At 42.2% G+C, this 20386-nt stretch overlaps 1 protein-coding gene across 3 annotated transcripts in view; it reads left to right on the plus strand.

Moving 5' to 3' along the window:
- Positions 1-13364, plus strand: part of LOC310710138 (interferon-induced protein 44-like) — a 40705-nt gene extending 27341 nt beyond the window's left edge. For 2 of the 3 annotated variants that reach the window (XM_083510693.1, XM_083510695.1), the window contains exons 2-8: positions 5096-5595; positions 5687-5738; positions 7388-7583; positions 8423-8575; positions 9290-9461; positions 10404-10504; positions 12771-13364. In XM_083510693.1, coding sequence (XP_083366819.1) covers positions 5103-5595; positions 5687-5738; positions 7388-7583; positions 8423-8575; positions 9290-9461; positions 10404-10504; positions 12771-12983 — 1380 coding nt within the window. In that variant the 5' untranslated portion in view covers positions 5096-5102 and the 3' untranslated portion in view covers positions 12984-13364. Of the gene's footprint in view, positions 1-3783; positions 3892-5095; positions 5596-5686; positions 5739-7387; positions 7584-8422; positions 8576-9289; positions 9462-10403; positions 10505-12770 lie in introns of those variants that run through there. The other variant, XM_083510694.1, reaches the window with a different exon arrangement.
- The last annotated feature ends 7022 nt before the right edge of the window (positions 13365-20386 follow it).

A 20386-nucleotide genomic window follows, 5' to 3' on the forward strand; every position in this document is an offset into this window, starting at 1 on the left:
TGCTGCTCTGGTTTGCCAGAAGCGGCTTAGTCATGCTGGCCACATGACCCGAAAGCTGTACGCCGGCTCCCTCGGCTAATAAAGCGAGATGAACGCCACAACCCCAGAGTCGGCCAAGACTGGACCTAATGGTCAGGGGTCCCTTTACCTTTAATAATCTCAGCAATGCAGCAGTTCAAGTTCAATAACCTTTGTGTCTCAGAACTGTAGGGATGTTTAGGACTGAATTGCTGCCTTCATGTGCATGTCAGTACGCCTTTCAACCGATGTCAGCGACTGGGATCAATAACTGGTTCTGCCCCGACTGGGCTAGGCAACTGGAGCACTTTCAGAGACCTCCCAATCTTGGAAAGCAGGTCTCAGTGCACTGGACTCACAACTGTGCATTGTGAGCCCCAGACTCACCAAAATATAAATAACGCGGAAGCTAGCTGTGAAGCATAACTTCTTTTATTTCTAATAGCTACTACAAACTAACGAACTGGCTTGCATGAGTGTTACATCTCCCACTCAGCCATCTAGTCACTATATAGATAAGACTCTCTCCACACACAGAGTCAGGCAGTCAGGAGCGGAAGAGTAGAAGAGCAGTTTCCTCCCCCTCCTTTCTCAAAACATCAGATCAGGAGATTCTTGCAATGGGAGGGGGTGAAAATATCAACAATGCATTTACATCTGCTACTTAAAGGAACTCGTTTGGGGTCCATGTTCCAGAGATGCCACCGTAGTCTTGGCTGGGCACAGGAATGTGTGGCTGGCATAACCCATGGTCAAAGCAATTATTTAATGCTTTTTCACTAATAGCATCTAGTAATGTTTTCTATCATGGTTGCCTGTTGGGAGCTCCTCTGTCTTTTTAAGCTGTTCAATGAGGAAATGGTATTTCATCCTTTTGGATGTTTACCATTAGCATCTGTTGGCATGTTCACAGTAGCAAAACCAAGTCACACTGAGGGAAAACGTGTGAAGTTATAAAGACCTGCGCAGTTTGGGACCTAGATATATTTCCTCATATCAGCCAGCTCAAGTTCTAAGATTGCCCGAGGGGGCCACAGTAGAAATTCTTGCCAATGCATCAGAAGGAATGCATTTCCTCTATAATGGGTGAGGCGGTATTTCCTGAACAATAATTTACCCTGCTGAAATACCTGGTGTTAGTCAAATGTAACATACAGTGGTACCCTGGTTCTCAAACTTGATGTGTTCTGGGAATTTGTTCGACTCCCAAAACTGCACGAAAACCAAGGCGTGGCTTCCGATTGGCTGCAGGAGCTTCCTGCACTCAAGCGGAAACTATCAGACGTTCAGCTTCTGAAAAACATTTGCAAACCAGAACACTTCCAGGTCTGCGGCTTCTGGGAGCAAATTTGTTTAGGAGCCAAGTGGTTTGAGAACCAAGGTACCACTGTAATTTGATCATACTTTAGGAGGAAAACAGACCTGAAATCTGATCAAAAATATTTCTGAAAACATTATTTTTATATGTGTGATTTCTTCTGTTATAAAATGTTCATTTCAATTAGACGTGAAGTCTGTTATTAGTGTTTGTCTGGATTCAGGGTTTTGTTTTTAAATGTTGACCAGGTTTGCCCTCTAGTGGAGAACAATACAGACAATTTAAGAAAGATAAGGCCCTCTTCTGAATCATATTGAATTTAGTGGCTTGATGCTGAAATAATGAGACGGCCTTGTGGAAAAGAGGGGATTTCCTACAGCCCTTTGCTATGTGTAGTCTTCAGCTCCTGAGAGTTTAGCCTGTGCCCTGTGCCTTACTGCAGGAAGTGTTTTTATTCTTTAATCCTAGCAAGAACACCATTCCAGGTGTGACTTTGTGACTCGGGATGTGGGTGGCGCTGTGGTCTAAACCACTTAATCTCTTGGGCTTGCCAATCGGAATATTGGCAGTTCGAATCTGCGCAACGAAGTGAGCTCCCATTGAAGGATCTGTCCCAGCTCCTGCCAACCTAGCATTGCGAAAGCATACCAGTGCAAGTAGATAAATAGGTACCACTGCAAAAGAAAGGTAAACGAGGTTTCCGTGTGCTCTGTCTCTGAAAGCAAGACCCCCATAGACGTAACCATCCAGGGGTCCTTAACTTTAACTTTTTTATTTTTTGACTTCGTAATGAGCAGTGCTATTTTTATAGAAAAAGAGGTGCTGGAACTCACTATGAACCACTCCCTTGTTCTCTTAAAATGGCAATGGAGCCCACCTGAGAGGTGTCAGAACTGAGTTCTGGTTAAAAAAAAAAGCCCTGGTAACGAAGAGAAGTAAGTCATTTCTGGCCTGTTGTAAGTAAGGTTTGAGGATATATGGTACACATCTATTTGCTCATTGGGATGAATGACTCCTTCATTCCCAAAAGGAACACTAATGCAAGACTGGCCTGGTTGCAGTCAGGCCAGAAATCAAACACCTGCAGGGAGCTTGTTACTATTGCACAGAAGACTAGTTTCTACGTTCCACCCCCATCCTAAATCCAGGCAAGCAAGAGACATTATTAGGGTTCAGAGACAAATGACACTCTTTCCACCCACATTCACACACACACCAGCCTCAGTTCTGGTACTGGTACTACAAGCATTGCAACCTCTAGGCCTTGTTCAGCAGTAAGTAAGGTTTGAGGATATATGGTATACATCCATTTGTTGCGTGTTCAGACCCAGAGACCCCCCCCCCTAAATAAAAACATATTTGACTCAAATTTTAGTTTGGGTTTTTGGCAGAATTTAGGCCACAACTTTATTGATTACAGAAAGTGAGTGGTTGCATAGGCTCTGGTTCGAATAGCTCCCTGAACCCTTGCTGAGCCAGAGCTCTAACATAGGTCAGCCAAGGGTGAACACCTGAGGTAGGCGGAAAGCCCGGGAACGGACTATGTCCACTCCCCAGATGTTCCCCTGGACACAGGCACGGGCACAACCCCCTCTCGGAGGTTGACCAAACCAAGTTTGTCCCTGGATTCCTTTAATAGAATACCCTTCACATACGGATGTCAAGACTGATCCCCCATCCCTATCACCTGAACCAGTGCCTATCTGCAACCTTACAAGTTGTGACGATTTGCTACGTGGCAGGCGAAACCCAAGTGGCAACAGCCAATCAGTCAAGTGGGGAAAATTCCTGCCATACCTCTGTCCCAACGACAGACGACACATGATGGCATAGCAAGGTCAATTGCAAAATGCCCTAAATATAGGGAGAGGTGGGGGGGGTGCTCTGATGCACGAGCCGAAAGAGGACGCTCTGGGTCACGTGCATAGGCATTTATAGGTCTCTCGATCCGTTTAGACAGCACCCTATTGGCCAGATTAAACCCAGGAATGAGGGACCTACCAGTTGGGTGTTATGGCTGACCAATGTACCTACCCACAACCAGAGGGCCAGTCTCCAGGTCCCTCTTTGAGGGAGGACATGCTCTCTTGCACAAGGTAAAGGAAAGCAGACTCTTCCCTGCATTAGCCAGGCCCTCTATCAGCCAAGAGTAGCCATTCATCCCCACCCATTTGCAGGATCTCTGCAGCCTGGATTCAGGGACGTGAGCCATTTGCTCTTGCACAAGCTGAGACCCACTGCATCCCTCCCCATATGCTCACAGTCATTTCAGCTTTATGTAGGATTCTGTCTTACTGTCAGGTATCTTGAAGAAATTTCTATTTTAGTTCTACCTTCCTCCCTAAGAGCATTTCCCCCTACATAGTCACGGACTCCAGGAAACCCGAGAACACGTGTTTCTGCTTCCTGAGCACCTCTGCACTTTCACTTTCGTTTCTCCCTTGCAGACACGAGCTGCTTCTCAGAGGGAAGAGGCTTGTTTGCAGACGCTCCCGGGCTTCCAATCTGAAGTAAAACAGAGCTCTGGAAACAGGAAAAAAAATTACCCTAAACTGGTAAGATCATGTCATGATGATATTTTCCTGCCACATGCAGCTATTAAAATAGAATGGGGATTTTTTAACGGTTGCTTGGCTGCGCCATACGGTTTTTGGTAATTCAGCAGCTCAGCTTAACAATTGCTTTGCATGTATGCTTGTGAGAGATTTTCTGAATCCGATCCTTCAGTGAAAGGGAAGCTTTTGGGAGGGCACCAAAATTTTCTAACTTTATCTACAAGCGCGTGTTAATCTCTTGGGTGGAGTCAGAAAGCCTCGGCTGGTATTGTCCATGTGAAAAGAAAAATATTATTCTTCACCATCTAGTGGTGCTTTCTGTTTTTCAACCGTTAGATGGGGAAAAGCTGCTTTATATTTGTAGATCACCATGAAACCTGATGCTTATTTAATACAGCAAGCTGAAGGCATGTGCAGAGCAAGCCTCCTCCCCATGCTTACTCAGGCATGTTCAATGGGGCCTTGCCCCCTAAGTACCGCAGCTGCAGTTCACAGACCAGCAGCACAAATCTATGCAGGTTGAATCAAATGAGGCTCTTATTGTCAAAGCTTGTTCCCCAGCTCCTAGCATGTCTTGGGTGGGGCTGTAGGATTGAAGTCTTCTTAACATTTACCCTGTGGAGGTTTGAAGAGAAATGTGGCATATGTGTTTGAAAGAGTCTCTCCTTCTCCTACTGGAGGGGAGGAGTTGTGATCAGGAGCTGTTCCTGCGCTTTGCAAGGGGCGTTCCAGCCCCTGCTTGCCGTCACTGCTGCCGCACTGCGCTTCCCAGGCAGCCTGCCAATCAAAGGGAGGCTCAGGGGTGGGGTTTAGCCGCTCAAATTCAGCTGCGGCAGCTCCCTCCCCTCATTGCGCTGCCGGGTTTCAACGGATCACCCACCCACCTTTCCCTTTAGTTCATTGCTTCGTGCTTGACCTTCCTATGGACCTATGGTTGGTCACCTTGGTTGCCCAAGGGGCCTGGTAGGAATTTTTATCCACCTGGCAAATTGGCACCAGCCACTTGGTTTTTCGCCTACCTTGTAGCAAATCGTCACAGTCCTGGCCTACATTGGCTGGAAGTGTTTTTCTGAATTTCAGACAGGGATATCGCCTAAACCTGTCTTGAGATGCTATAAATTGAACTATGACCTTCTGCCACCTAGCTTTGGCTGTTCCTAATTCCAGAAATATTTCTATTCCTACTATATCTCATTTCTTTCAGATTAAAGATGGCCCAATCTCGATTGACCAAAACTGAGAGAAAGGCGCTGCTGGATATTTTGGGATGCCAACATCTAAGCCTTCTCTATAAAGCAAGTTTGCATACCTACAATGTCAATGCATTTCATAACAAATGCAACAATCAGGGCCCAACTGTAGTTGTGGGATACAATGCAAGTGGCTATATCTTTGGAGGCTTTACTGAACAGAGTTATGCTTCAGCTGGGAAATACCTATTTGATAACAATGCTTTCCTGTTTAGATTGAAAGGGAAAGGGCAGGAACCCAGCATACTAAAATTCCCAGTCAAGAATGCTGTTGAGGCTGTCCTTGACAATAGTGCATATGGTCCTACATTTGGAGCTAACACACTTGTATTCCTGTCAGAAAGCAAGAATAGTGTTGCCACAAATGCTAACACTAACAGTTACACACTCAGTGCAGAAGACCTACATGGAAATGACCAAGTCCTTTTGGAATGTGAAGTATATCGAGTTGAAGGTGAGCTGAAACAATCATTTAAAAGTTATTTCATTTTTTGAAACCCGTTGATTTGCCCTCTTGCTGATATCAAATTTTATTTTCTCCTTAGGGCTGAGTAGCGTTTTGGAAAAACCATGGCGGGAGATGACATGGACAGCTAAGTAGGTTACTGACTTGAGAAACACTCCCACCCCATTTCCCTCCACCCCACACACCATTTAGGCAAGCCAGTGGCATTGTTTCATTTATCTATTTATTTAAGGTGTTTATATACAATTTAATCCATATAATTTTCAAGTGGTTTCAAAGTAACCGCAGTTCAAGAGCACATTACAGCTGGGCTAAAGCACTTAACCAGTGATGGCCAAGTGAGGGGTGTGGCTTGTGGAGAGTTCTGAGAGGTAAGATGGAGGACCACATTTGGCCTCTTTCCCTGAGTTTCCCAACCCCTGCTTCTAACAGGTGTCACTTTCTTATATTTCCTTCCCTAGGCTAGCCATCATTTCAGGCACATCGTTACACTAAGCCTCATGATCTTGCTGATCATAAGGTCAGCAGTTCGAATCCGTGCGATGGGGTGATCTCCTGTTGCTTTGTCCTAGCTCCTGCCAACCTAGCAGTTTGAAAGCAAAACAGCGTGAGCAGATAAATAGATACCGTTGCAGTGGGAAGGTAAATGGCGTTTCTGTGCACTCTGGCACTCATCATGGTGTCCTGTGCACCAGAAACATGCCACTTGACCTGGAAAAAACCTGTCTGTGGACAGATGCTGGCTCCCTTGGCCTGAAAGCAGAGATGAGTGCTGCACCCCATAGTCGAATTCAGCTGGAATTAACCATCCAGGGGTCCTTGACCTTTACCTTACCATCTCAGGATGACCTCTGGTTGTGGTTTTGGAAGACCCCCCCCCTTCAGTCCAAAAGAAGAGTTATAGGGTAGCCTTATAGTCAGTGTAGAAGGAAATCCTGTTCCATTCATTGAACATCATCCTTAACCCTTGCACATCGTTTATTTTAACGGTATCACTATGCTGCTGGGGTCCGACAGGCCCCTTTCAAAAGTCTGTGCTAGAAATAAAATTAATGATTGATTTCAAAGTGACTCCATTTTAACATCAAAATAGAATTTATTGATATTGCAAAACCACGCCCAATATGAAATGCATTGGCGGTGCATTGGAGTCTACCGTGCTAACCTAAATTCATCTGTGGACTATCAGGGAGCACTGGGGAATTAACAGAAGCATGCACCATGTTATTTGAGGCTACAGCTTTACCTGTCATGACCCTGGCCTCAGATGATGGGAAGTTGGGTGTAACTTGGACCTAATGGCCTGGCAGGTCAAATGGAGAAGGCTGCCAGGCCCAGTGAGGCCCAGAAGCTGCAGCTCCCCACCAGTGGAGATTAGTTTAAAAGCTGATCACTTCATGAAGGGATGTAGAAAGATGTCTGCATTTTCTTATTTTAGGAGAATCAGGCAGGGAAGGAAGATATTGTATGGGGCAGTAGGCTAAAAATGGTGGTAAACAGCAGAAATTAGTCTCCAAAGAGAAATGCTTTTGGAGGTGGTATTTAAGCAATTTCTCAACAGCTGTGGCCAATTTAGGTCACTAACCATGTAGGTACTCTCTGGTAAATTTCAGAAGGTTTGTACACATTATCTTCATTTGATTCACAATTAAACCTCAGGCTTCAACATAATAGAGTGTTGCTTTGCTTATCAACTTTAACACTGTGTAACCAGGATATATGTATATATGATTACGCTAATATGGTTAATAGACCATTAGGTATTTTGCTACCTTGGCAGGAAAAGGGAAGCGCTGATGAAAGAAATAAGAACTTACAAACCTTGCTTGGGTGCTGTGCCCCAGTGTCGGCTTCTGCTCGTTGGGCCAGTTGGAGCAGGGAAGTCCAGTTTCTTCAACTCTGTGAATTCAACTTTCCGAGGCTACGTGTCAAGTCAAGCTGCAGCAGGATCAGATTCCACAAGTCTGACAAAGCAGGTAGCTCTGCACTGCTAAAGCAAAAGTTAAAATGCATTCAGTATTTTTCAAACAATATTTCAAATGCATGTATTGTTTCAAAATACATTGTTTATCCTAGCTATAACGAATGTCCATTTTGAAAAGAGAATTCATGCCTCACAAGCCTTTTAAACCTGCAGCCCTGTAAATAAGGCTTATTGAGTGGAAATAACTGCATTTATGCAATTGTGGCTGCATTTTGAAACAAACCATGTGCCATTAGAGGTAACTGCTGTGACGGTAAAATTTGTAGGTGATACATTATTCAGAGGTGATATCCTAAGCTGGCAGTGAAGAGCTCCAAAAAGGATACAGTGGTACCTCAGGTTACAAACACCTTGGATTACAAACACTTTGAGTTACAAAGTCCACTAACCCGGAAGTAGTACCTCAGGTTACAAACTTTACCTCAGGATGAGAACGGAAATTGCGCGGAAGCAGCGGGAAGCCCCATTAGCGAAAGCACACCTCAGGTTAAGAACGGTTTCATTTCCACTGGGAACAATGTTCCACTGGGAACATTGCTAGTATTTTTGCCATATAAATCCTGGCTATCCTCTGCCTGAACCTCCTCGCTGCCCATGGAGGGCAGCAAGGAGCTACCACCATTGACCCGCGACGTGACCATACTTAACTTGCCTTTCTAACCTGTTTCTTGTGTAATGGAACTTTTGTGGTTTTATACAGAGCCACAAAAATTACAGTAGATTAGTATATATACTAGTAGGTGCAATTTATCATTTACATATGTAAAACAGAAAGGAAAGCAGATAGGAATAGATTTCAATATGGTGTTATTTGTATTTTTTAAAAAACAGTATAGGACTTATCAACTTAAAAGCGGAAGTGATAGAACCCCACTCCCAATCATTTTCTGTGATACCATGGGACTTGAAGCTCAACCCAACACTGGTCTGGACATTGAGGACGTGCGCAGCATATTGGAGGGCCATATTCCTGATCGGTACTCGGTAAGATGCATCCTCTATTGTTCATTTTAGATGGAGAGATTATCATTTAGGAACCTCTGCTTTTCATTTCTTATTTACTTCTATAATGCAAACATCACAGTTCCTGTGGTCTGCCATTATAACCCCAGCAAGCGCAGTTTTATTTTCCCAAGTGGTTTGCCAGGCTAAGGACTGATTTACATCCACAAATCCATGACATGGCTTGGAAACACAGTTGCTAGAAGACTGGTCCTTGGGGAAAGCTGATCATGTGATTTGGCTCACCTTGGAGCCATGGTAGTTTCAGCCCATGCCATCAAAACTCATCTTCTTCAGAGTAAAAAAAATATTGAAACCATTTGGGAAATATCTCACAGATCAGCTTATCATGCTGAGCAGCCTGAACAAGGTTGAGTTTTGGGAAATTGATTGTTGTAATGGTATTCTCAGTACTAGATTGAGAATACCAGAGTACTAATTCAGGTACTACACCCTCACCACACTGGGTAAAAATGCTTTTCAAAATGGGGCGGCAACTGACTACATGTCATTTTCGGTATGCACAAATGGTCACTTTACATATCAAAGATGGCTGCTCCATGAGCACTACGTGGGGGCTGTCATCTTTTTGTATGTAGGTTCATCCATCCCTATGTCTCTCACACAACCCTATAGGAATCTGATTCCATTGCAGCTATCCTATATTTTTTCTTCTATTACCCTTTTCCTTTTCAGTTCAATCCATCCTGTGTTATGAGCCCCAATATGCCAAACTATATCAAGTGCCCTTCTCCAAAAGACCGGATTCATTGTGTTGCATTCATTATTGATGGGTCCAAGGTTGAGATCCTTCCTGAGAAGCTGGAAGAAAAACTGAAAGACATCCGTCGAAAAGCGAACAGTTTTGGTCAGTCTTTTACATTTATTTTACATTTATGTTTTGATCAACCTCAATACCAATGTTTCATTGCCCGTGCAGGCTGATTGCTGAAATGGTCCCTCAGCTATGTAGGAAACACTGACCATTGACTGTGAGTTGATGAACTTCTTATCTTGGTTTCCTGAGAAGTATTTAACACTTCACTTCAAAGCTCACACCTTCTCAAAGATAAATGATTAGAGCTTTTTTATGGAGTAATGAGAAGCAGACCATATTGTCCCACTATCTGAATATGTTGTTGGCAGTTGTGCATACCTGACTGCATGAATTTTCAGATTGTCGCTTCTCCCTATTTGATGTCAGTGGCCCATTGGCCCTTGGAAGGAGACTTCATAAGCCAGGGCTTAGATCATTGTACAGTGGACAGTCTGGTTGCGAACTTGATCCATGAGGGAGGCATGTTTGCAACCCGCAGCACCGCGTCTGTGCATGCGCAGGTTGCGATTCGGCGCTTCTGCGCATGCACAAAGCGCGATTTAGTGGTTCTGTGCATGTGCGACCGCCGAAACCCAGAAATAACCCGTTCCAGTACTTCCGGGTTTTGGTGTGTCTGTAACCTGTAAAAACGCAACCTGAAGCGTCTGTAACCTGAGGTATGACTGTACTTGCTTTACCAGACAAGGACTGATTCCTAGAGATTTAACTATTAGCTTTCAAATATGTAGAGGAATTATTCACAGGAAAGATGAGCTCTACCAATTTTCTCTTTAAGCACAAGACAACCTACCTGTAAATGTCTTCCCCAAAAGAACAATGTAGTTGCTGTCTTATTTCATATTCTAAAAAATGGCTTCAAATAGTTCTTCGCTCTTTGCTAAAAAAACAATAATAATTGTGGTGGCTATTCCCAATTCAAAGTGAAAAAAACAAACATATATTGTACTCCCTTTTTATAACCTAATCTTACAGGTGTTCCACAGCTTGTTATAATGACTAAAGTGGATCAGATTTGTCCTATTGTTGAGGAAGATATATCATACGTATACAAAAGCATGGCTGTTCAGAAGCAGGTAAACTTAAATTAAAAGCTATCTTTAAAGTTGTCAGGCTTTTCTTTAATATTTTAATCTTTCTGTTACTTTTTCTTTCCTTGTTTTGTTCTACTTCTGCTCATACTTCTTGGGTTTTTTTATATCCTCTACTCTGGGCTACTGAGAATATACACTTGAAGGTGATGGCTGGCTGATAAATGTCCCTGGACTCAGCTACACAGATGCCAATAAAACATTTTAAAAGGGTTGTGAAGTGCAATATACCAATGTGACACCAGCAGGCGACAGTGAGCTGTATTTTTCAAAACATTTTTTTAAAAAGCATTTTCACAGCGTTTTTAAATATGTGTGTAGATTCCTTCCCTGTGTGAGAGGCAGGGAAGGGAAGAGGTCCCAGGCTGAGAGGCTGGGAAGGTCCATCCCTTTCTGTGTGAGACTAGGTTTAAGAGCTACCTTTGAGGGATGACACTGCATTTTTCTTTCTCTTTCTGTTTAGATTAGTTTGTTTTTTATTGCATTGTATTATGAAAAACTGTCATAACATCTTTGCACTCTAGATGTGCAAAGCAGGGCTGTTGAGGTTTGTTATTTGGAGGGTGTGTGGCCTGAGGAAAATCCTGAGGGTCAAAGAGAGGCTCACCCTGGTCTAGGGCATTAAAGGTCATAGGGCATTAAACCAACACTTTTAAGTTGCTGGATCTGCTTTCAAAAGGAAGGATACAATTAGAAATTGTTTCCCCTAGAGGGAGCTTGTTAAACTGTTGCTGGAGTCGATCTGGGGAATTCTACAGCTGTAGAGATTAAAGATCGTGAGAACCAGACATTGACCTTGAACAAGAATGTGCGCAGAAGAAACCTTAGTGATTGCTTTTTGCAAAACAAGCGCTTTACTGGAACAGCTACATGAGAAGATGGATTTGATGATTGTTGCAGTTAATAATTTTGGACAAACAGTGAATACCTATATAGAAACCACCCAGGAACCGACCCAGGAATCTGCTTTGACAGGGCAATTTGTGCAGAAGACAAAGGAGGAGGTTGCTGTTGAACATCAAGAAATAAAAGTGGAGAGAGCCGTGGCCTTGCAGGAACATAAGCTGCTGTTTTTGATGACTGAATCTGGAGAAAGTCAGATTTGGAGAGATGGAGTCTCGTCTGGTTTGGAGATGGGAAGTTGGATAGATCCCCCTATGCAGGGATGTTTTGGCTTCTGGGATCTGGTTTTGGGCCAGGGGGAGTCTGGAGTTGTGGGGGCCTTTAACTTTGGAGGGGCTTTGAAACATGCCTCCAATTACCTTTTGGATCTTAGTGCTGACTATGGAGAATGGGCTGACCTGTCGAGAAGGGATAAAGACATTGTTAGGTTGGAGTCTCCCCGAGATCTACTCCTCAGTGATAAAGGAAGGAAATTAAGAACAAGATCAGCAGAAGACAAAGTAAAGTGCAGGTATAAATATGAAGAAGATCTGCAGAAGGGACATGGAAGAGAGTTAAGAGCCTCGGACAGAAGGTCACCAGGTTGATGGACTATATGGAATGGATAGAAAGGACTGACAGAACCCGAGACCAGGAAGAAGAGACGGTGGAGGAAGATTGGAAGAAAGTTTAAAAATTCGTTTAGAGAATTATTGTAAAATTAATGAGTGTTAGAAAAAATGTTGGAATGAAACTATTTGGCTTTAGTAGAAATGCTATAAGGAGTTATGTACAAATAAGTTTTAAGTTTTAGGGCTTTTTATGGTAAGATAAGGTTAAAATAAATTAAGACAATTTAATGACAGAATATAGTGAAAGATGGAAAGGATTTGCTGTGATAATTAATAACTAGAATACAAAAAAGGGAGGTGTGAGGAGGTCGATGAAACAAGTTAACGAAAGATAAAGATTTGGGGATATTGGATTTGTTTTTAATTTTTTGTTTGCTTTTGTTTTTGGTTTTGATGTATTGTGTGTTTTGTTCTCTTTTTTCTTTTTATTGACTTGTATTGTTTGATTCCTTTTTTCTTTTTCTTTTTTTCTCTCTGTAATTTTAAATTCTCAATAAATATCATTTAAAAAAACCCAAAAAAACCCAACACTTTTAAGTTGGACCTGGAAATTGACTGGACCTTCTTTCTTGTAAGTGGCCCTGAATTTTTTTTGTTTGGGGTCAGTGTACAGATACGGGGCATAAAAATGTAATTAATTAATATGGCCAGCAGTGGCCTTGTGTCAGCTGGTGGAACCAAAGGGGCATAAAAATAGTGTTCCCTTGGTAACAAATCACATTTTATTTCCTTTACAGATGCGGCTAATGGAAGCAAAACTTGGCATCCCTCTGTCTCATATAGTTCCTGTTAAAAATTATTCCTCGGAGCTGGAACTGAGGAATGATGTTGATATTCTGGTACTCATGGCAGTGAGGCAGATGCTTCGTTTAGCTGAAGACTACTATGATGACTTTGATGATGAACCTTCAGTCAGTCGTTCCACGAAGGATTGTTATGCTGAGCCTTGATATATAGGACTGAATTGCTGCCTTCATGTGCATTTACACCTGCTACTTAAAGGAACGTGTTTGGGTGCATGTTCCAGAGATGCCACCATAGTAAACATGTAAAGTTATAAAGACCTGTGCAACTTGGGACTTAGATATCTTTCCCCATATCAGCCAGCTCAAGTTCTCAGATTGGCCGAGGGGGCCACTGTAGGAATTGTTGCCAATGCATCAGAAGGCATGCATTTCCTCTATAACTGGGGTGAGGGGGTATTTCCTGAACAATAATTTACCCTGACAAAATACCTGGTGTTAATGAAATGTAAGACAATTTGATCCTAACTTACTTAGGAGGAAAACGTAGACTTGAAATCTGAACAAAAAATATTTCTGCAAACGTTATTTTTGTGTGTGTGATTTTTTTCCTGTTATAAAATGTTCATTACAATTAGAGGCGAAGTCTGTTATTAGTATTTGTCTTGCTTCAGGGTCTTGTTTTTAAATGCTGATCAAGTTTGCCCTCTAGTGGAGAACAATACAGACAATTTAAGAAAGATAAGGTGCTCTTCTGAATCATACTGAATTTAGTGGTTTGATGCTGAAATAATGAAACGGCCTTGTGGAAAAGAGGTGATTTCCTACAGCTCTTTGCTATGTGTAGTCTTCAGCTTCTGAGAGTTTAGCCTGTGCCTTGTGCCTTACTGCAGGAAGTGTTTTTATTCTTTATTCCTAGCGAGAACACCATTCCAGCTGTGACTTTGTGACTTGGTATGTGGGTGGCGCTGTGGTCTAAACCACTGAACCTCTTGGGCTTGCCGATCGGAAGATCGGTGGTTCGAATCTGCGCAATGAAGTGAGCTCCCATTGCTCTGCCCCAGCTCCTGCCAACCTAGATTTGTGAAAGCACACCAGTGCAAGGAGATAAATAGGTACCCCTGTGAAAGAAAGGTAAACAGGGTTTCTGTGCACTCTGGTTTCTGTCATGGTGTTCCCATTCCAATAGAAGTGGTATAGTCATGCTGGCCACATGACCCAGAAAGCTGTCTCTGGACAAACGCCGGCTCCTTTGGCCTGAAAACAAGATGAGTGCCGCAACCCTATAGACTTAACCATCCAGGGATATTCTTTGTCCACAAATGTCTCTCTACCATGAATGTCCAATTGTTAGGGCTTCAGTCCTGTTTTAAATGTACAAACACGACATGAAAGCAAAAGCTTCTCCCCACTGCTACTCCCCAGGAATTGTTGTTCAGCAGCAATTGCACTGTCTCTAAACGTGAGTGCTTTATATAGCCACAGGTCCAACAGCTATAGGTAGACTTGCGCACAGTAAAAAGGGGGGTTCAGACAAAGTAATTTTTCTTACAGGTTCTGCTCCATAAACCCAACATTTGCTGCGGATAAAATGAGTAATGATTGCAGTAATGGATAGAAACATGATTCTGAACAACAAATGCTTCCCCCCACCAACAGCTCCTCAGGTTCTGATTTGTCCTTGAAAGAGATAGTCACAATAGCCTCTAGTACTATTTCTTCACAAGGGAGTTTGCCAGAAATCCTGCCTGGAACTTCTTACCTCTTTGGGAAATGAGATCCTTGAACAAAAAACAGTTTTTGAAATGTATAGAAAATTCTAAACCTGCTTGCTTTTAATGTGGGAATCACAAAAGCCTCGGATAGGTTTCAAGAAAATTGTGCCCTTAACCCTGCTAGGAATGGTAGTGATATATATTTCTAGTTATCCTATAACCAAAACAAGATGGGCCTAGAAAGTGCCTGCTTACTTACAGATATAATGGGAAATTGGTGCTTGCAAATCTTCAGCATTTATAATGCCATGCTTCTGAATTGAAAAGAGATGGGTGGGAATATGTGTTACATTCCCTCAAATGCTTTCAAACCTGGAAATCAACCAGCAAAACAGAACAGTGAGCCACTCTATAATAACCCAACAGAACCACTAGATGGCAGAAAGGGGTCATAATTTAGCATTTTTTAAAACTGCGGAGAAATACTTTTGAGTTGTAGTGCCTAACTTCTGCTGTAGCCCCAGTCTTTTATTTTATGGAAGGGTGTTTGGGAAAAGAATGGAAAAAATGCTTGCTTGCTCCGTAAGTCAGAGATTCTGAGACATCCTAGTCAATTTCTTAGTTTTCACATTTGCATTCTAGATCTGCTGTATTAGCCCAAATATAAACTGCACCTGAATATAAGCCACACCTTTAAAATTCAAGGGGAAGAAAAGAAAAAAGACACTACCCAAATATAAGCTGCTCCCTTAAAATGCCGCAGGCAGTCACACCCGTTCCGTTTTACCGTATGTCTGTTTCAGCAGTGATATCGTAAAAGCCAAGTTTTGTAAGGTGGTAAATTTAAGCCGCACTTTAACTTTTCACAATCGGAATTTGGAAAAAAAAGTGAGGCTTATATTCAGGCCAATATGGTACCAAATGCCTTCTGGGCTAAAGCAGCTCTTCTGCTTTAGACAGCCCCTTAACAGGAGTTAACAGGCACATCCTTGGTTTTAAATGATATTTTTTCTTCCGTCTTTTAGAAATGGGATGCAAACTCTCCAACAGAACTGTGCATGAGCTGTGCATATACTCATACACTATTTTATTAGGCTGAAATTCTAGTTCAGGATTTAATAATAAAAACCCGCAAGGGGGGGTTATATAAAGAATCTACAGGTATGCCTACAAATGTGTTTATTTTTGTACTCGTGAAGGAAAGTCCTGTGTTTCATCCATTATTCCCTCCTTCCTTCTTATGGCAAATTTGGAAGCACAACAGGGCGATCCAACACTAAAGTTCTACATGCTCAGGTGAGTTCCTAGATTTGCAGGTGTATGTAAGTTTGTAAATTAAAAGTAAAAGCAAGAAAAAATAATATCCAAACCACACAGTGAACTTGCAGGAGCCACAGAATACTGAAGGTAAAGAGAGAGAAGAAAATACCTGAGTAAATAACTTCTTTGTCTGGGTAAACATTGGCCTGGTTAGCAAAACAAAGTGCAGCAAACTCGAGAGAGTCCCAGTTTAGAGTTTTGGCTTAGCTCAGCATGACATGGCAGTAAATTGTACCAGGGAGAAATGGATTGGCTGTGATCTCCATTCTAGGAGGCTGCACATTCATGCAGTCTTGCTTAGCCATGGTTTAGCTCACTGCATTGTATGAACGAACCAACTGAATACCAAAGATGGCAATTCCAGCCATTGATGCTACCTTTCCTTTGCGGCTTTTTTGTAGGGTGGCACTGCTATAATTCTGATTTCTTTGCCACTTTCTGTGGTAGCAAGCATTCCCATGCCTTTTCCCCACATTCCCAATTATTAACTGTGGGGAGGGGTAAGTACAAGTCCCCCCCCTTCTTTGATACATGGAAGAAAAAGAGACTCATTCTTTTCCCCGCCACCCGTTACTTTCGTGTCAGGCAGTTGTGGGGCAGAAGAAAAGAGAACAGGTGTCCTTTTTTATTTCAGGCATTGGGGGAAAAGTTTTTTGTTCTTTCTCCAGCTTCTTCCTAGAATCTTTTGTGGTGATGGAGAGTGAAGAGGGAAGAATTGTTCCCTTTCCCTTTCTTGCTATCTTGCTAAGGTGGTGATCAAGGTGAGGGGGAAAAGAATATCACTCCTTTTCTTTCATATATCAGAAAGGGGCATTTTCTTCTCCTGTGCTTATTCCCCTCCTATATTGTCTTCTGGAAAGTGGGAAGGGAGGAAGCAACCATGGGAGCTTGGGGCAGTGGCGAAATGGTTTGTGGGGTCCCCCGCAAAGCATTTCTATACAAGATCATCCTTCATCCAGTCTACGCCTGCTCCTAAGACTAATGTGAGTAGGCTTTCTAGCCTAGGGCAAGAGTCCCATTGATGTATTTTCACAGAAACAACTATTATCAATATGGCCCAGCTGGAGTGCTGCAGTACTGATCCTGCTAACCATCACATCCAAAATAGCTCGTGAAAGGGAAAGAGATTGTGTGGCGGGGCCTACATTTGTTATTCAGCTTCCCCTTGCTATGAAATCAAAATAAAACCAAAAATACAATATGCACAATATGTACCTTACAGTAACACTACAAAACCAGCAATTTATATGTATGTACTGTATGTACTGAAGACTGTGGAATATACATTTGAAGTCCCCCCCCCCACACCCAGTTTAGGCATAACTTTTTCAAACAGATCAAGAATAATTTCCAGTGACTTTTTAGTCTGAACACCTGCTATGTGTCTCAATGAAACCGATGCCTGTGTGTGGTATATTTGGGGAAAGGAGCACCTGTGTACTGACACTTCTAACATTAATATGGTTTTTAAGTTTTTGGGGAAGATGGATTTTCATCTGAGTTTATTCTTTTCTTCACCCAGTTCAAGGCACATTACTAGATTTCATTATGTTTGGATTTCACAGCCAGGAGCATCGGTGGGTATCTCTTCTGTCTTTTGATAGTTGCTCAGCCATCTCAGTAGGGGGGCACTAATGAACGCGAATTGTCGTCCGCAGAATAGCCAATGCGCGCACACACAAAAATGAAAGAGGCTCTTTAAAAATGGAAATAATATGAAACTTGACTAACCTCTGTCCTGAATGGAACAGAAGAAATAAAAGCCGGTCCCTCCACCTTTCACAAAAGCACCCCCCCCCATCCTTCACTCCCAGAGTTTTTGAAGCTGCTTTTGGAACAGAACTTTGCTTGACTATGAATGAATGGCTGCCACTCTCTGTGCTACCCAAGGTAAAACCAAACAGCTGCTGCATCACTTCCCTTTCTTCCCAGCATGCTCGCTTCACCTCTCTTTCGGAGCCGGTTGGCGGCTGCTGAGATCTCCAGGTTGCATTCATTCCTAGCGTACCAGCCCGGCCTTCGAATGAACCATCTCACTGGATAGCGTTTCCCATTCGAGGTGGCAGGAGGGGAAGCAAAGAGTCGAACTCATGGCAGTCAAAGCCACAAGAAGGAGACGAGACAAGGATGATGTTTTCACTGCTGCATTTCAGCGGCATTTGTACTGTGATGTCAAGGGTGGGGTGCATGTCACACTTCCTATTTAAATGACTACGGGACATATAAATTGAGTCTTGTCTTCCTTCCAATCTGGTAGGATTCTGCTCGAGGCAATTTTAGAGCGGATGTAAATCAGAACGAAAATTCCACTTCAGGAGGATGGTGGGAGAGATTTTGGGGAGACAAGAAGATTCAAAGCTGCTTTCAAAGGCTTGCTCTGAATATACTCCAGTAGGCTAGGTGAATATTATAGTTAACAGTTTCCTATTAAGTTGGAAAAAAGCAGTTCATTTTTAAAGCATTTGCTATAGCTAGGTTTTTTTTGGGGTTTTTTGCACCTTACAGTAACCGCATATGGCCTGAGAACAACATACAGAGCATGCCTGAAGGGCAATTGTATAATATAAGTTCAACATGTCCTGGTGTGACTTGGGTGTTCTGAGAAGAATGGAAATGATCAGGGGAAGCTACAGTGATTAAAAGGGTATTTTACCTCAGACTTCTCATCATATATGTCAGAGAAGGAACAAGAAGCTTGATATCATTCCTGTTCGCTCTATATTCTCACCACATTGTAATCCATTCTAAGACTGTATCCCCCCACAGTTTGAGGGATAGAAAATGTGCAATGAGAAGTAATGGGATAGGGCCATAAATATTTGTAATTTTCCATCGCAACACAATTACCCTGCTGGGTCATATATGTACAAGTATATGATCACGCTTAACATACACCAATGCTCATGCTTATGCACGCACACACAAAATTATTTGAACATCTGATTTAAAGAAAATAAATTCTGGAGTCAATTTTAAATGCACAAAAGTTTACAAGTAGAATGAAGAAGAAGAAGAAGAAGAAGAGGAGGAGTGAGATAATGTTCAAGCCATTGTTGTAAACCTGGGAGAAAGACTGATTTTTAGGTACGGCATCTTGCAAATACATAAACAACCTGGTCCCCTAAATAGAAAGGATTGTCCTGTTTGCCCTGCTGTGTATTTATTACCCACTATTTGATAGTAGTTTTTTTTGAAAGAAAGAAAGAAAGAAAGAAAGAAAGAGAAAGAAAAAGTTTGAATATATCAGTACTACAAGCGCATCTCAAAACAGGGCAGCAGAGCAGTTCTTCAGTCTTTTTTAAGCTGGAGAAATTAGCCTCACAATCCCCCCTCGGATTAATGTTTGTTTTATGTTTTTGCATTTTAGGATAAAAAAACCCAGTCCCCAATCCTTGCCCCCAAATTCACACTCTTTGTTCAGGATACATCTATTTCCTTGCAATTATTTGTCCCCATCCACAAAGACCTTCCCTGGGGTTTTCAGCCCACCTTTGTCCATCTTTACGATTCCTCTGCCTGCTGGGCTAACTTTTCATGGAAATGGTAATTTAAATTAGTACTGTAGGTAGACAAAAGCTTTCCTTTAATGAATACATTAGACCAGAGTTCCTCTAAAAGCTGCAAGCACAGATTTTCCTTGTTTACCAAAATTATAAAAAAAGGAAAGAACTGCTTACTGCGACTTTATGGTATGGAAAATATGATTTTTGTAAATGCAAGTGGGAGTTAAAAGGAAATCTAATGGCGTTAAGCTTTCATCACCCACTTAATGTAATGTTGGGCTGGCATAGAAATATAACATACAAATATTTTAAATTATATATAGCAGAGATTTCTGTAAAGTGCCCACGGCACATTTCTAAGTTTAATGTTCTCAACAGAAGCAAATAAGGCAAAATGTTCTGTCTGGAATTGATAAAATGTGCTATTGGCAGGTAATAAATAAGACTGAATGTCTTATAAATGAAAAAGACCAGTTAGTGGCAGAGTGTCTGGTTCAGGCATAATGCTGAACCATTATTTAATGTTATGTGTGCAGGCTAGCTTACCCTCTCTCCTCCTCCATTATGGCCATTAGGAGATCCAGCTAACCAAAGTTTGACATGTCGTCTGAACTGGGAACTGTGGTTAGTTTTGGTTATGGTTTGTATGGTTTATATGAATCGTAGAACTGTAGAATTGAAAGGGACTCCAAAGGTCATCTGGCCAAAATCCCTGCAATGCAGGAATGAGCAAAACAGAGTCCTACATTGCATTTTGAGGTCGGTCTGTTTGTAAAAGCTAAAACTAACTACAGTTTATCCAAGTTTGGACACAACGAACTGTGGGTAGCTAAAACAGAAGGGACTGCTTTTGATCAGTAGTGGCGCCCACCTGTGGGATGCCCTTCCATCAGATGCCAAGGAAATAAACAACTATCTGACTTTTAGAAGACATCTGAAGGCAGCCCTGTTTAGGGAGGTTTTTAATGTCTGATATAATAATAATAATAATAATAATAATAATAATAATAATAATAATAATTTATTTATACCCCACCCATCTGGCTGGGTTTCCCCAGCTACTCTGGGCGGC

The sequence above is a fragment of the Podarcis liolepis genome, assembly GCF_965112155.1.
Source record: "Podarcis liolepis genome assembly, chromosome: 6".
Lineage (NCBI taxonomy): Eukaryota > Metazoa > Chordata > Lepidosauria > Squamata > Lacertidae > Podarcis > Podarcis liolepis.